This window comes from Oryx dammah, unplaced genomic scaffold (genome assembly GCF_014754425.2).
Source record: "Oryx dammah isolate SB20612 unplaced genomic scaffold, SCBI_Odam_1.1 HiC_scaffold_25, whole genome shotgun sequence".
Taxonomy (NCBI): Eukaryota; Metazoa; Chordata; class Mammalia; order Artiodactyla; family Bovidae; genus Oryx; species Oryx dammah.
In genome coordinates, this window is record NW_024070209.1 from 87,609,386 (window position 1) to 87,622,857 (window position 13,472).

At 36.2% G+C, this 13,472-nt stretch overlaps 1 protein-coding gene across 15 annotated transcripts in view; it reads left to right on the plus strand.

Annotated features, from left to right (window-relative positions):
• The window catches only part of KIDINS220 (kinase D interacting substrate 220), a 94,348-nt gene that overhangs the window by 27,178 nt on the left and 53,698 nt on the right, over nucleotides 1–13,472 (plus strand). For all 15 annotated transcript variants that reach the window (XM_040224977.1, XM_040224978.1, XM_040224964.1 and 12 more), the window contains exons 9-17: nucleotides 1,336–1,434; nucleotides 3,332–3,430; nucleotides 4,436–4,534; nucleotides 5,661–5,838; nucleotides 8,667–8,831; nucleotides 9,781–9,960; nucleotides 10,951–11,116; nucleotides 12,784–12,935; nucleotides 13,095–13,384. In XM_040224977.1, the coding sequence (XP_040080911.1) occupies nucleotides 1,336–1,434; nucleotides 3,332–3,430; nucleotides 4,436–4,534; nucleotides 5,661–5,838; nucleotides 8,667–8,831; nucleotides 9,781–9,960; nucleotides 10,951–11,116; nucleotides 12,784–12,935; nucleotides 13,095–13,384 (1,428 nt within the window). The remainder of the gene's footprint in view (nucleotides 1–1,335; nucleotides 1,435–3,331; nucleotides 3,431–4,435; nucleotides 4,535–5,660; nucleotides 5,839–8,666; nucleotides 8,832–9,780; nucleotides 9,961–10,950; nucleotides 11,117–12,783; nucleotides 12,936–13,094; nucleotides 13,385–13,472) is intronic.

A 13,472-nucleotide genomic window follows, 5' to 3' on the forward strand; every position in this document is an offset into this window, starting at 1 on the left:
AAGTATACACTTGCGTGTCCATTTTCACTTAAACTCTCCATGTGAGTGTCTAATGGTCCTCTTAATTTTCAGCAGAACAGATGTTTTGTTTGTTTGATTCCAAACCTGCTTTCCCCTCAGACTTCTCCATCTCAGATGGTTCCACCATCTACCCTGTGTTAAAAACCCGTACTGTACACGTTAGTCTTGAATTCTCAGTGACCAAAGTTACTCCCCAGTCACTTTCTATTGCATCACTCTCTTTTATTTGCATTACATTTATCTTGTTTTTTATTTTTGTTTATTATATGTTGTCTGTGAGTCTCCTCTAGACTATACATTCTCCCGGAGCTGGGACCTTGTCTGACTTATTTCCTAGAGCCTAGAATAGTGTGTGGCGCATAGTAAGCAATGGAATATTTTGAACCTTGTGTTAATATCCTAGTTTGAACCGACATTAATGCTAATAGTCTCAAAGTGTTTCTGCCATGGGTTTATACTTTTAATATAGTAGTTAAGATACTACATCGTGACTCAGTTCTCAAGGGCCTGCATCTTGAATTGCAGCCCACTGGGGCCCACTTAGGATTGACATGAGCCATCGCTCAAGGAATGACCCAATTCAAACCCATATAACTGATTTATAATTTAGCAGTTAAAAAAAAAGGCCATTTACAGTATTTGAAGTAGGGAAAGATATAATTAATAATGATTATTGCTTGGTGAATATAATTTTAGGGCAGAGCTATCCTTATGAAGTAATGAACTTCATCTAAACCTTGTATTGAGGAATGAGTCAGTCCTGGGCACTCTTGGCCTGTACTGCCAAGTAAAATATAGATTCTGTTCTGGGAACCAGCCTTCTCCCTTAATTAAACGTGGTTATAAACCCACAGATGGCTCTAGCTTTGCAGCTCCCTTTAGAGTCAGTGGCTTTTGTCAGATAGCATGATTCCAAGGGATTTGTGTTATGTAATTTGCAAAGGTTCATCTGGTTCATTGATAGTCATGGCATCATTTTATTTAATTTATATTTGTAATGAGAGGGTGCCTTCAAAATAGAATGGCTTGTTGTTCTGGGTGACTTACCTTCCTAAAGTTTTGTCCTGGAATTTCAGATATAAATGTCCTCATTTTGATGTATAGTTTTCTGTCCCTTATTCTATAGGCTATTAATATCAGGTATTAATACTAGTTACCTAAAAACTTTGTTGTTTATGGAAAGTATCTGAGATACTTTTTTTCCCAAGACATTTCCAAAAAAATTTATTGTATTAATATATGATTAATCTTCAAAACAGTATTTTTTGTTTTCCTCATCAATTATCTCTGGTTGTCTTTCTTTTGTCTTTTTAGAGTGGAGATACTGTCTTAATTGGTGCTGTCAGAGGTGGTCATGTGGAAATTGTTCGAGCACTTCTCCAAAAATATGCTGATATTGACATTAGAGGACAGGTGTGTGTGATTACAGACTGTTATCTGTGACTGTAATTGGTCATATATGTTGGTTGATCATAATGTCATTCTTTGAGTTTTCCTATGAAGTTAAACTTATAAACACTAACATTTAATGGATGCCTGTATAATTAAGTTTCACTGCCATTATTTTGAAATTTCTGTATTAATGTCAAGTTAGATAGAAATGAACCATAAATAAGCTCATGTTTTTCAAGTACACCTCCCTTATTAATGTCTAAATATATTCAATCCTGAAATTAATAGTTTATAATACTGAGAAATGGCAGCACTTTGAGTGTGTGTGACTTTTCTTTAGTGTTCTCCCTCTGTTTATCTTCTTCATCCGTGTAGTATTCTATTCCTGTTTGTTTTTTTTTTTCCAGTCTTTCATCTCCTTTCCCCCATTTGCTTGCCTTTCTCAGGACCACTTGGTAGTGCCTGTGGACTTTGTTTAAGGCAGTCACAGCTCACAGAGCTATAAAGGTTATTCATTTTAGGTAAAAGCACTCCTAAAGTTGTAAATTTATTCAGTATGTCAAAAGCTTTAGATTAAAAAAGAAAAATCTGTACTTTACAACCCATTTTGCTGTTGGACAGTCTGTATTTCTGCTCAGTTTTTTCCTTGTATACAAATCTATGTTTGAATCAAACTAATAAACATTACGCCAAATGCCATGAGAGTCTTTTAACATGTATCTCTTGCCTGTAAGAAACATGTATTTTAGTTTGGAAGGTTTTAGTTCATTTAGTTTATACTTAAACTTACGTTTTTATCTAAACATAAAAAGTGATGCCACTTTTGATATCAGATAGTGTATGGTTGATTGCCTAGTGAAGATTCAAATGTAAGAGTCTTGAGGTGGTGAAAGAGGGCATTAAGGAGAACTTTTGAGGGAAGGTAGAATTTGCTAGTTTGAAAAATCGGTCGAGTTTGGATAAAGAAAGGCTGAGTAATTCAGGCAAGGATAGTAGAATAATGGGATGAGAAAGTTCAGGAAACTGGGAAAGTGAGAGACTGTAGTCCTTAGCTAATGAATAAATCAGGTTGTTAAGGAGGGTGGGATGGGAGATAGTAAAGTACAAAGGGATGTAGGACCAGAGAGGTTAGAGTGTCAAACTCAGAAGGTTCAGAAGCTAGTGTGCAGTTTTGAGAAGGGAACTGTGTTGAGAAAATGTTGGTGTAGCAAACAGTGTGATAGTGGCCGAAAGTCATTCATTGAGGAAAAAATCATATTTTCACTAAAAGTAGGTGCCTTGATCACCTATTTTGACTTTTTATCTAACTCCTTTGTGTCTGTCAATTCTGTTTTCCAACATTTTAATCAGTTTTTGTTTTTCTTCTTTAGCTCTGCTTTCAAAATCCATTTGAATCTATTTTTGGTGTTTGAACTAGATAGGATTTTAAAGGATCTGATGAAAATCAGTTTATGGATATGGGTGGAGATTAAGAAAGCCGAGAATGACAGAAAACAATTCAGCTTATGTTTGTGTAGTACATTCTCATGCATTATCTTTTGAAAAGATTGGGCAGATGAAAAGCCACAGGCCAAGGTCAGAATATTTATGTGACTTCTCAAAGGACACAGCTCAAGTCCTGAAGATCTCCAACACAGTGTGGGGTCCTGAAACCTAATTGCATTCCAGAAGCATAGTTGACCCTATCAGCTGTGTGGGGTTGCTGCTTCCTAATCAAGAAGTGTTAAGTTTTCCTAGACTTCTTTTGTAAACAATTTCCCACAAATAAATGCAAGGTACAATAAGGATTAATATTATTTTCTATCATGCTGCTTCTTGGTAAAATATATTAATGCTTTCTGACAGAAATGTTAATACTGATGAATTTTTAATATTCTGTCTTATATGAAGTGATTGTTGATTTTTAAAATTAATACAGGACAATAAAACTGCTTTGTATTGGGCTGTTGAGAAAGGAAATGCAACAATGGTGAGAGACATCTTACAGTGCAATCCTGACACTGAAATATGCACGAAGGTATAAACGACATTTCTATCCTTTTAGCAATACCTAATGCTGAATGTTAGTAGTGCTTTTTTTTTTCTTTCAGTTTTACAACTGTTTGACATTAGAATGACAGGGATTTTACTGGTAGTGTTCTGTATTAGTTGAGGAATAGCTTTATATCCTTTTAGGAGTTGTGTATTGACAGCAGAATACACTGTGTAATTTGTTATTTTAATTAGATACTTTGAGAAAGTACAGTATCAGCTGTTCATAAACTGTGGCCAGATCATTTCTCCAGAATTATTTTATGCTCCTGTTGTTTGGAATGCCGAACATGTTTCTTTTTAAAAGATCAGTTTGTGTGGTTATTGGTTCCTCAAACCAACCACTTTAGTCTGTTTTACTCCATGTGAAAAATATAAAACTGTGTAAGACCTCAGTGATTATATTTGGCCTTCTGTGTAGTAGTTGTTCTTGGGGAAAATATATTTGAAATTCTGAAATGAAATGGCAGGAGTTCTTCCTGAATAAAGCAGACTTATGGAAGTACCCATAATACAGCCCTGTTTCATCTACCAGAGATTTGGAGCAGTGTTATCTGAACCAGTGATAGTGACTGCAGTGCCCTGGGATACCTTCTGGTTTGCAGGCTCCTTGGAATCTTTTTTCTTTTGGAACTATGTGTCGGCTGCTCTGACCACATGTGGCTTCTGCCCACATTTTGCTTCTTCCTAATTCAGTGCTGAACTATGGTCTCTTCTTCTTTCTCTTAATTTGGTTTTGAAAGCAATTAGGTCATTCTTTAATAAGCAAGTAGTGGGTACATCCCTTGCTTGGCTGAGTGACATACAAGTATTTTGATACAAGTGGTTGGTTATGGAAGGAAAAGCACTTTCTTGTTAGTTTTTGCAACTGTGTTTTCTTGAGAACATTTTCAATATAGACTGGGCAAATATTTGACTTCTTGACGTGTGTTTATGTGACTTTAAAGACTAAAGGTATTAATCTGGCAAACCTTTTTATCTGTACCCACAGGATGGTGAAACACCCCTTATAAAGGCTACCAAGATGAGAAACATAGAAGTGGTAGAGCTGCTGCTGGATAAAGGAGCCAAAGTGTCTGCTGTTGATAAGGTAGTAATAAAACATTTGTGCAGAGAGCATAGGGCAGTTGGTAAGACCAACCTGTATATCTGGTGGACTTAGGGGAGTCTCATGTTATTTTGTGGAAGGACAGATTACTGACTGGGGATATCTGTGTGGGATTTGAATGCTGTGAGATCTTGGCTGTTCACAGAGGTGCTGAGGAGTGGGCAGGCTCAGTTTAAGAAGTTCCTTCCTGTGTTCCCTCTGTGGCTCAGATAGGTTATGGGAAGCTGAGCTGCATTGAGCACCATGCAAGGATGATGTCATCAGGGTGGATCTTGTTTCAGAGAAACAAGAGGAAAGAATCAAGATAAGCCACAGGCAGAACGTGGCACATCATTTCCATTTAATGTTCTGGAGCGACCAGAGTGGGCGGGAACTGAGAATTTCATCTGTTAGGTTTTGGGTCATTGTCTTTAAGAGATGTTTGTAAAGTAAAAGGTGGAGAATAAATTTAGTCTTTGCAGACTAAATTTCTTTTTTACATGATAGTTTTCATTAGTGCTAGATATGAAGAGTAAAGTGATGAAGATAAGGGAAGAAGGCAGGTTGATGTTTGAGAGAGGTGAAAGCTGAGGGGATGAAGAGTGGTAAGTAGGCAGAGAACGTGGATACAACAGAGAGGACTCCAAGGGAGAGAGTGTAGAGAAAGACAACGATGGTGACCAAGGGCATGGGGAAAGACAAGTTCACTCGTGGTAGTGAAATACCAATATGGACTGAGATGCTGTGTAGACCGATGACGAGAGCATTGTGAAATAGAATATAAATTAATTGAGGAAGACGGTTGACATCGGTGGACAGTTAGTATCTGAATGGTAGATGGAAGTACCATTAACCTATGATGGAAATGGATCCAGGGCCTGTGGGAAGCTGCAGGGGAAACCTGTTCCTTGTGCTCTTTCATTCTGGAGGCTCTGGGAGAAAGAATACCCAAGAAAAGCTAGGGAAGGAACTAGACAAAGAAAATTGCAAGGAAGATAGAAATAAAAACTCATATGAAAAATACGGAGAGTTTGGGTATTCTCTTATTTTGTAGAAATATGAAAAATGTTATTCTGTATATACGTCCATGAGAAATGGGGAAGTTCAAGTGTCCCTTCACTGTTTACAGAAAGGAGACACCCCTCTGCACATTGCTATTCGTGGGAGGAGTCGGAAACTGGCAGAACTCCTTTTAAGAAACCCCAAAGATGGACGGTTACTGTATAGACCCAACAAAGCAGGCGAGACTCCCTACAATATTGACTGTAGCCATCAGAAAAGTATTTTAACTCAAATATTTGGAGCCAGTAAGTATTGGGTTTTGTATCTGCCTGAGGTTTTAAGAAATGAATGTCTATGAAAAAATTAAGAGAATGACAGCAGTTTTGTGTTTATCATTAACCAGAGATTATAAAAGGTGAAAATGTTATTACTTTGCTGTAGAAAAGTAACTTCTTCCTGTGTAGAGTTCATTTGCATTATATTGGAGCATTCTAAATTAAGTACATTCAGAGTCAACAGTAGCTTTTAAAACCTTCAAAAATCTAGCCTACTTTTCTAAAAATCTCTTCCCCCTGTTATTCTCTCAGGTAAACTTTGTTCTTTTATCAACATGCTCTGTTTTCAGTGAGTGGCTCTCTACCTCTGCTTGTGTTGTGCCCACTCCATTCCCATGAATGTTCTTGTTAAAATCCTCTTTCTCCAAGGCTGGGGTCACCCATCTCTTTCTCAGTGACATTTTGACTGATCTGCCTAACCAGATAAAATTTTTGCCTCATTTGAATACTTAAGCACTGTGTTAATAATCCTTTGTAAATACCTATTACATATGGCCTTTTATTTTGTTTCTTTTAGAATTTTCTCCCAGATTCCAAGTTATTCAGGGCAGGTTTTCTTTCTTCTTATCTTGTATCCTCCGTAACACCTAGCATAATGCCTTGATTATTGTACTAAAGTAGTTTTTGCTTGTAGAGGATGCACATGAGAATCTAATCATTTGCATGTGGTCTTTTGAAATATGGAGCAATTTTCTACTCAAATTAAAAAGAGACATGTTAGTCCTAGAAACCAACAGGAGAGAGTAGAATCCTGCCACCTTCCAGTTTCACTGTTTACTTACATCTTGTTTTTAAGTATGATTCTATTGTATTGAGTTTTGTATTTTAAAATATTTTTTCTGATGATAATAATACATACATTAAATTTTAAGGATGAAAACACAAATATAGCAGAAAAAAGTGCAATCTTCCCATTGTCCCTTATCTCCTAATTTGTCATTGTTTGGACAAATTGTAAATTCTTTACATTTCTATACTATATATATGGCCTTAAAAAAAACTTGAGATACCATATTATAAAGTTTTAAATGATTGTTGCATAATGTTTCAAAGTTTTAATAGTATGTTCAGTTCTTTATTGATAAATATTTGTTTGTTTTACAATTAAAAGCTAGTGCGTCAGTGAACATACTTGTACAAATATCCATTAACTCTTTATTTTTAGGATTATTTTCTTGGAATAAACTTCTAGAAGTAGAACTGGCAAGTCACTGGGTATTCAGTTTTGATAGACTTTCCAAAATGGTTGTAACAATCTCTTTTTCCTTAGGCCACGTTTATGCAATTCCCTACAACCTTGCTAACACTGGATATTTCCAGCTTCTTATTGACCTTTGCGAATCAGATTGATAATGAAAAAATTTGATTTAAATTTCCATTGTAAAATTATTAGTGAGATTGAGATCTTTTAATAACATTTATAGCCTATTTGCATTTTTACTATTTTCCTCTTTGTATCCTTTGTCCTCTTTTTTTTTTAAAGTATTTAATAAAATTGACTTTTGTGTTTTTAAGGATATTGATCCTGAATCCAGTTAAATATTGTATCTCTCTCCCCAGATTATTCTTTGTTTGTGGTGATGGGAGTTTTTTTATTCCCCATTCGAAAGGTATATAAATCTGTAGTTTGTTGACCTTTTCTTACAGCTCTGGCTTTAATATTATATTGAGAAGGAAAGCTCTTTTCCACACAAAGATTTTTAAAGGTTTTTCTCTTATATTTTCTTGTACTTTTATAGTTTTACTCTTTACGTTTAATTTTTTGTTTCAGAAACTTATTTTTGTTGAAGGATGAGATGTAGAGTTTTAATTTCATTAAAAAGAAGGAAAAAAAAAAAAAGAATGGCTTACTTCTCCCAACACCACCTACTAATTCATCCTTTCCCCACTGATTAGACATGCCACTTACATTAATATCCTGTGTGAGTTCTATGGTATTATAATTATTGTAGTTTTAGAATGTATTTTGATTCTTCTCCAAAGAGAGCTAATTGTTGGTAGTCTTAAAATTTTTTTCATAGCTATTCTTGCTTTTTAATTTTTTAGAATATTCTCATCGATTTTTATTGAGATTGCCTTAAAGTGATAGATTAATTTGGGGAGAATTGCTGTTTTTTAGTCATTGACCCTTTCTACTTGGAACCATAGAATATTTTTTTCTCTGCTTATCTCTTGTGTTTTTAACTAACATTTTATAGCTTTATTTTTATTTGTACTGTACATATTAAATTGATTCCTATGGACTAGTTTCTGTTTTAATCTTTTTATTGATTTTATAATACACTTTACTCCACATTTTAGTATCCTTGAAGTTGGACTTTGTCTTATAATTGATGGGTGAGAAAGCATTGTGTCATAATTTGGCAACATTTCTTCTCTCAGTTGAACATAATAATGATGCCTCTTGTAATTAGTAGGTATCTTAAGTTCTGTGAAATATGGTATTAACTTATTAACCTTTGAACCTATTTTTACACAGGTCTAACCTTGGTGGCTTAGATGTTAAAGAATCTGCCTGCAATGCAGGAGACTGGGGTTCATTCCCTGGATCAGGAAGATGCCCTGGAGAAGGGAATGGCAACCCACTCCATATTCTTGCCTGGAGAATCCCATGGACAGAGGAGCCTGATAGGCTACAGTCCATAGTGTCACAGAGAATCAGACACGACTGAGCAACTAACGCTTTCAACCTTTTTTTTCCTTTAATTGAGTAAACAGTTAATACTTGAGAATTGATGCTCCTTTATAATAATAATGTCTCTTTTTAATGTTAGGGTATCATGTGTTTATAATTACAGGACACTTGTCTCCTACCGAGACAGATGGTGACATGCTTGGTTATGATCTGTATAGCAGTGCCCTGGCAGATATTCTCAGTGAGCCTACCATGCAGCCGCCCATTTGTGTGGGCCTGTATGCACAGTGGGGAAGTGGTAAATCCTTCTTACTCAAGAAACTAGAAGGTAAAGGGCTTGTTTATAAAGTGTCTGCGTATATAACAAGGTTTTCTCGTGTGTTTTTTAAGTAAAAATAGAGTTTCATGTATGGGTATGTGGTTGATCCTCCACCCAATCATTTGAGTTCTCTTTCTAAAACAAACATCCCACTGCATTAGAACCCCTCTGTAGCAGATTTCCTGCCTGCACTGTTTATAGATATCTTAAACCTGTAGGTATCTTAAACCAGGGCCCTTCGCAGACATGTCAGCTTATGTGCTCCCACCTGCCAGCACTACCTCTTGTACATGCTCAGCACTGTACTTACAGATGGCTGTTTGCTCTGCTAGGTGCAGACCAGACACTTATGGAGTGGCTCCTCTGTAGGAGCTTCCTAGACATCTCCCCCGACCTCTGACCTGAGACCCTACTCCTTTTGCTTGGCAAAATCTTACTCGTTTCTTCAAGGACAGGTTTCAATATTGCCTGTAAATTTTTTTTTTTTTTTACTAAGTTTTGTAGTAGGAATGAATGACTTGTTCCAGGCTCATTTGGGCTCACCTTTAAGAGCAGTGATCCTCAAATGTAACTGGAGGGAGAAGTGTTGAGGAGGTACAGAGGAATGGTGATGCTATGTTTTCTGAAGACACATAGCAAAGTAATAATTTTTAGTTTTATATATGGAAATAATACTTTGTTGGTTGCTTAATACAAATCTCAAAATATCAACAAAACGTTGACAGATGGGAATATATGAGAGAGGATTTTGTACATTTTCAGTAGGAAGCAAGAGAGTGGGTAGGGCAAGGGTCAAGGGTAAATGTGCCCCTAAGGAATGAGATTCTTAGCAAAAGCGAACATTGGTTAGCATGGTTAAGTAGCAACATTCTAGTAGGTAAATGTTTATAGTGAAAATGTGAAATTTTCAAAATGTTTTATTTCTTAAATAATGTTTTCTTATTAATTTCTCTTTCAGATGAAATGAAAACTTTTGCAGGACAACAGATTGAACCTCTGTTTCAGTTTTCATGGCTTGTGGTGTTTCTGACCCTGCTCCTTTGTGGAGGGCTTGGTTTATTGTTTGCTTTTACAATAGACCCAAATCTTGGAATTGCAGTGTCATTGAGCTTCTTGGCTGTCTTGTATATATTTTTTAGTAAGTCTTTGCCTTTTATCTTTTTCAAAAATGTAGAGAATGTCAAAACTCATTGTTTTATTTAAAATTGTATCTGTGTCTGTTTTCTAAAGTCTCTAAGTGGTTTTCCTATTTAGGTGAAAATACTGATTTTTTGCTATTTTGTAAGTTGGCTTAGAGGAGCATTGTCCCTAGCCTGCCTGGCAAAACTTTAAAAGCTAGTGCACTACTTGTTAATATTGAAGCAGAACTTTAAATTACTTTCCCTTTTTTATGTTAATGATTTATATTTGAATCTTTTTTGAAAATAAGTCTTCATAGACATCATGGCATGCTCTTGATCATTTTGATCATGACTATAATTTTTATTTATCTAAAAGCAAAGTAATAAATATATATAATCCCTGTTTTTAGGAGTGTTCAGTTGCAAGAAAGGAAATAGGTTTACTGTTGGTAACTTCAGCAGTCACAAGTAGAGATAAAACTAGTCATTCTGACATTTGAATCTGAACTAAAGGATATGCTTTGGTTTAAGGCATTATCCTTCTGATTGTGTTTATTATGTCATATTTTAGTCAGCTTACTTTCTCTTTTTCACATACCTGATAATATGTTTTTGCTATTGCTGTTGCTCAGACGCCCAGTTGTGTCCAGTTCTTTGTGACCCCATAGACTGTAGCCCACCAGGCTCCTTCGTCCATGGGATTCTCCCAGCAAGAATACTGGAGTGGGTTGCCATTTCCTACTCCACGGGATCTTCCTGACCCAGGGATTAAACCCAGATCTCTTACGTCTCCTGCATTGACAGGTGGATTCTGGGAAGCTCCAGATGTATGTTGGGGGAGGTTAATTAGTTGAGGAATTCTTTGAGGACTAGTTAGGAAATAACAAGGGACCATGAAAAAGTATGTAAGCTTACCTGTCATTACTTGATACTTGACTGTTTGCAGAAAAGAGGCTGCTTGACTAATGATTGTTCTGGATAATTTTTTTTAAAACTTTGACTTTTAGTTGTCATTTACTTTGGTGGACGGAGGGAAGGAGAGAGTTGGAATTGGGCCTGGGTCCTCAGTACTAGATTGGCAAGACATATCGGCTATTTGGAGCTCCTCCTCAAATTGATGTTTGTGAACCCACCTGAGCTGCCAGAGCAAACCACTAAAGCTCTGCCTGTGAGGTGAGTTGGTTCCTTTGACAGAAGTAACTTTTAATAAAATGAAGCAAATGAAAGTTGATAATGCATCTTTTCTCATGTTTTTTTAAGAGACCAAAAAAAAAACTTTGCTCCCTTAAACTTTTTTAATGTGAGAAATAAACATGCCCTGGGAAAATACACTTGGAAAACTCTTCATATTACATCTCCCTCATGTACATTACAGGATCAGAGACACCTTTTCATAAAAAATTATATTTAACTTTGGTTTGCCAAATTTTATTTGAGTGAAGCCCCACATTGCCCCCTTACGATACTTGTTACCATCCTTTGGACAAATCAGTAAAGAGTACTGGGTCTAGGATGGAGTCCTGGAACCTCTTGACATCAGGGTGTGGCCTTGGCAACTCAGCATGTGCTCCAAGCTGTTCTTTCCTCACCTGTGGATATGTATTTACCCACTTCTCTAAAGTTATCATCATATCAAATGATAATGATATCATTAGGTATGATAATACCTGATAATAATGGGAAGGTATGAGCAAACAGTTCAGAAAAGATGAGAACCTTGTAAGTCAAAGAGTAAAGGCAATCTGGAGGGCCCCAGAGGAAAGTAAAATGGAAAAAAAAAAAGGTTAAAGACTGAAAGCAGAAGGAATTCAACAGAAATTAGTAAAATAATTAAATATACAAAGATTAAGAATTTAGAAATTATTGTAAGATAAAATATGTGTAAGTTAAGCTCAAAGTGAATGGACCAAACCTGGTAAGACATCAGAACTATGAGAGGAAGATAAAAATAAAACCTTACAGGTAAATAAATGGTATATAGGATTAAGTGTTAGGAAAAGGATTTAAAATGAGAAGTTAAAATGAAAAACATAAAAAGAAAACATACAGAATAGAATTTAAAAAGTTGGGGAAGATATTTTTACATAAATTAAAAGCATTTAAAATTAATGAGACCATTATCTTATAAAAAGTTAGAACAACTAAAATAGCATTAATGTAATTAAGACCAGGCATACATAGAGTACACTGTGATCCTGGATTGTATTTTGAAGGCAATGCTTGTCTATAGGATTAAGATGGGAGTTGAGCAGTAGAAAGAAATAAAGGAACTAATGCAGAAGTAATACCCATTCAGAGGCTCAAAATGCAAATAATTCAGTTATTTCACAGAACAACTAGGAAAAGAATATAATTCTTTCTCAACCACTGGTAGATGAGTAAGCTATAAATAGGACATTCTGAAGCTTGAGTTTTTAAATGGCATCAAGTTCTTAATTACTACACTATTTTCTCAAGGTTCTAATCTCTTCAGTTGGTGTTTACAAAATGTTCTTTGTGCAGCTCTTTCTGACTGATATGGGGCGCCACTGTTGAATTGTTGTGTCATGAGATCTGGGGAGATGTCTGGCTCCTTTGTCGAAGTTCTGTCGTAACCTTTTCCCTTTTCTGCTTTTAGTCAGAATTGCTTCATATAACTCTGCTAATTTAACTTTTGTTACTGTCTTTTCCTAAGAAAAGAATATAAGCTGTTAGAAATGGAAGATACCTAATTACAAATAGAATTTTAAAAACAGTGTTTTGACAGAGACATGAAGGAAACAGCTGCATGATAGACATAATGTATGTTGAACCTGTTGCTTTAGGTAGCGGCATAACATTTTCTTTCCCCTTTCCCCAAGGTTTTTGTTTACAGATTATAATAGACTGTCCAGCGTAGGCGGGGAAACTTCAATGGCTGAAATGATCGCCACCCTCTCAGATGCTTGTGAAAGGGAGTTTGGCTTTTTGGCAACCAGGCTTTTCCGAGTATTCAAGACTGAAGATACGCAGGGTAGGACCGTCTTCTCTTCTTTCTGTATATGGAGAGGTTGAGGATGGGATGGACAAAATGCATGGAAACATGAACATCAGGTTCGTCATATGCTGTCACTGTGATGATTGGGGTTTTCTGAATGTTTGCGATGTTAAAACCATTTGTCGTATTTTACAGGTAAAAAGAAATGGAAAAAAACGTGTTGTCTCCCATCTTTTGTCATCTTCCTTTTCATCTTTGGCTGCATTATTGCTGCGATTACTCTTCTGGCTGTATTCAGAGTTGACCCGAAGCACATGACAGTGAATGCTGTCCTCATAGCAGCTGCGTCCATAGTGGGGTTGGCGTTGGTGCTGAACTGTCGAACATGGTGGCAGGTGCTGGACTCACTTCTGAATTCTCAAAGGAAACGCCTCCATAATGCTGCCTCCAAACTGCACAAACTGAAAAGTGAAGGATTCATGAAAGTAAGCACACTTTGCTTGTTAGAAAATAATTCTGGGAATTCTCTGGAGGTCCAGTGGTTAGGACTCTGCTTTCACTGCCAAGGGCCCA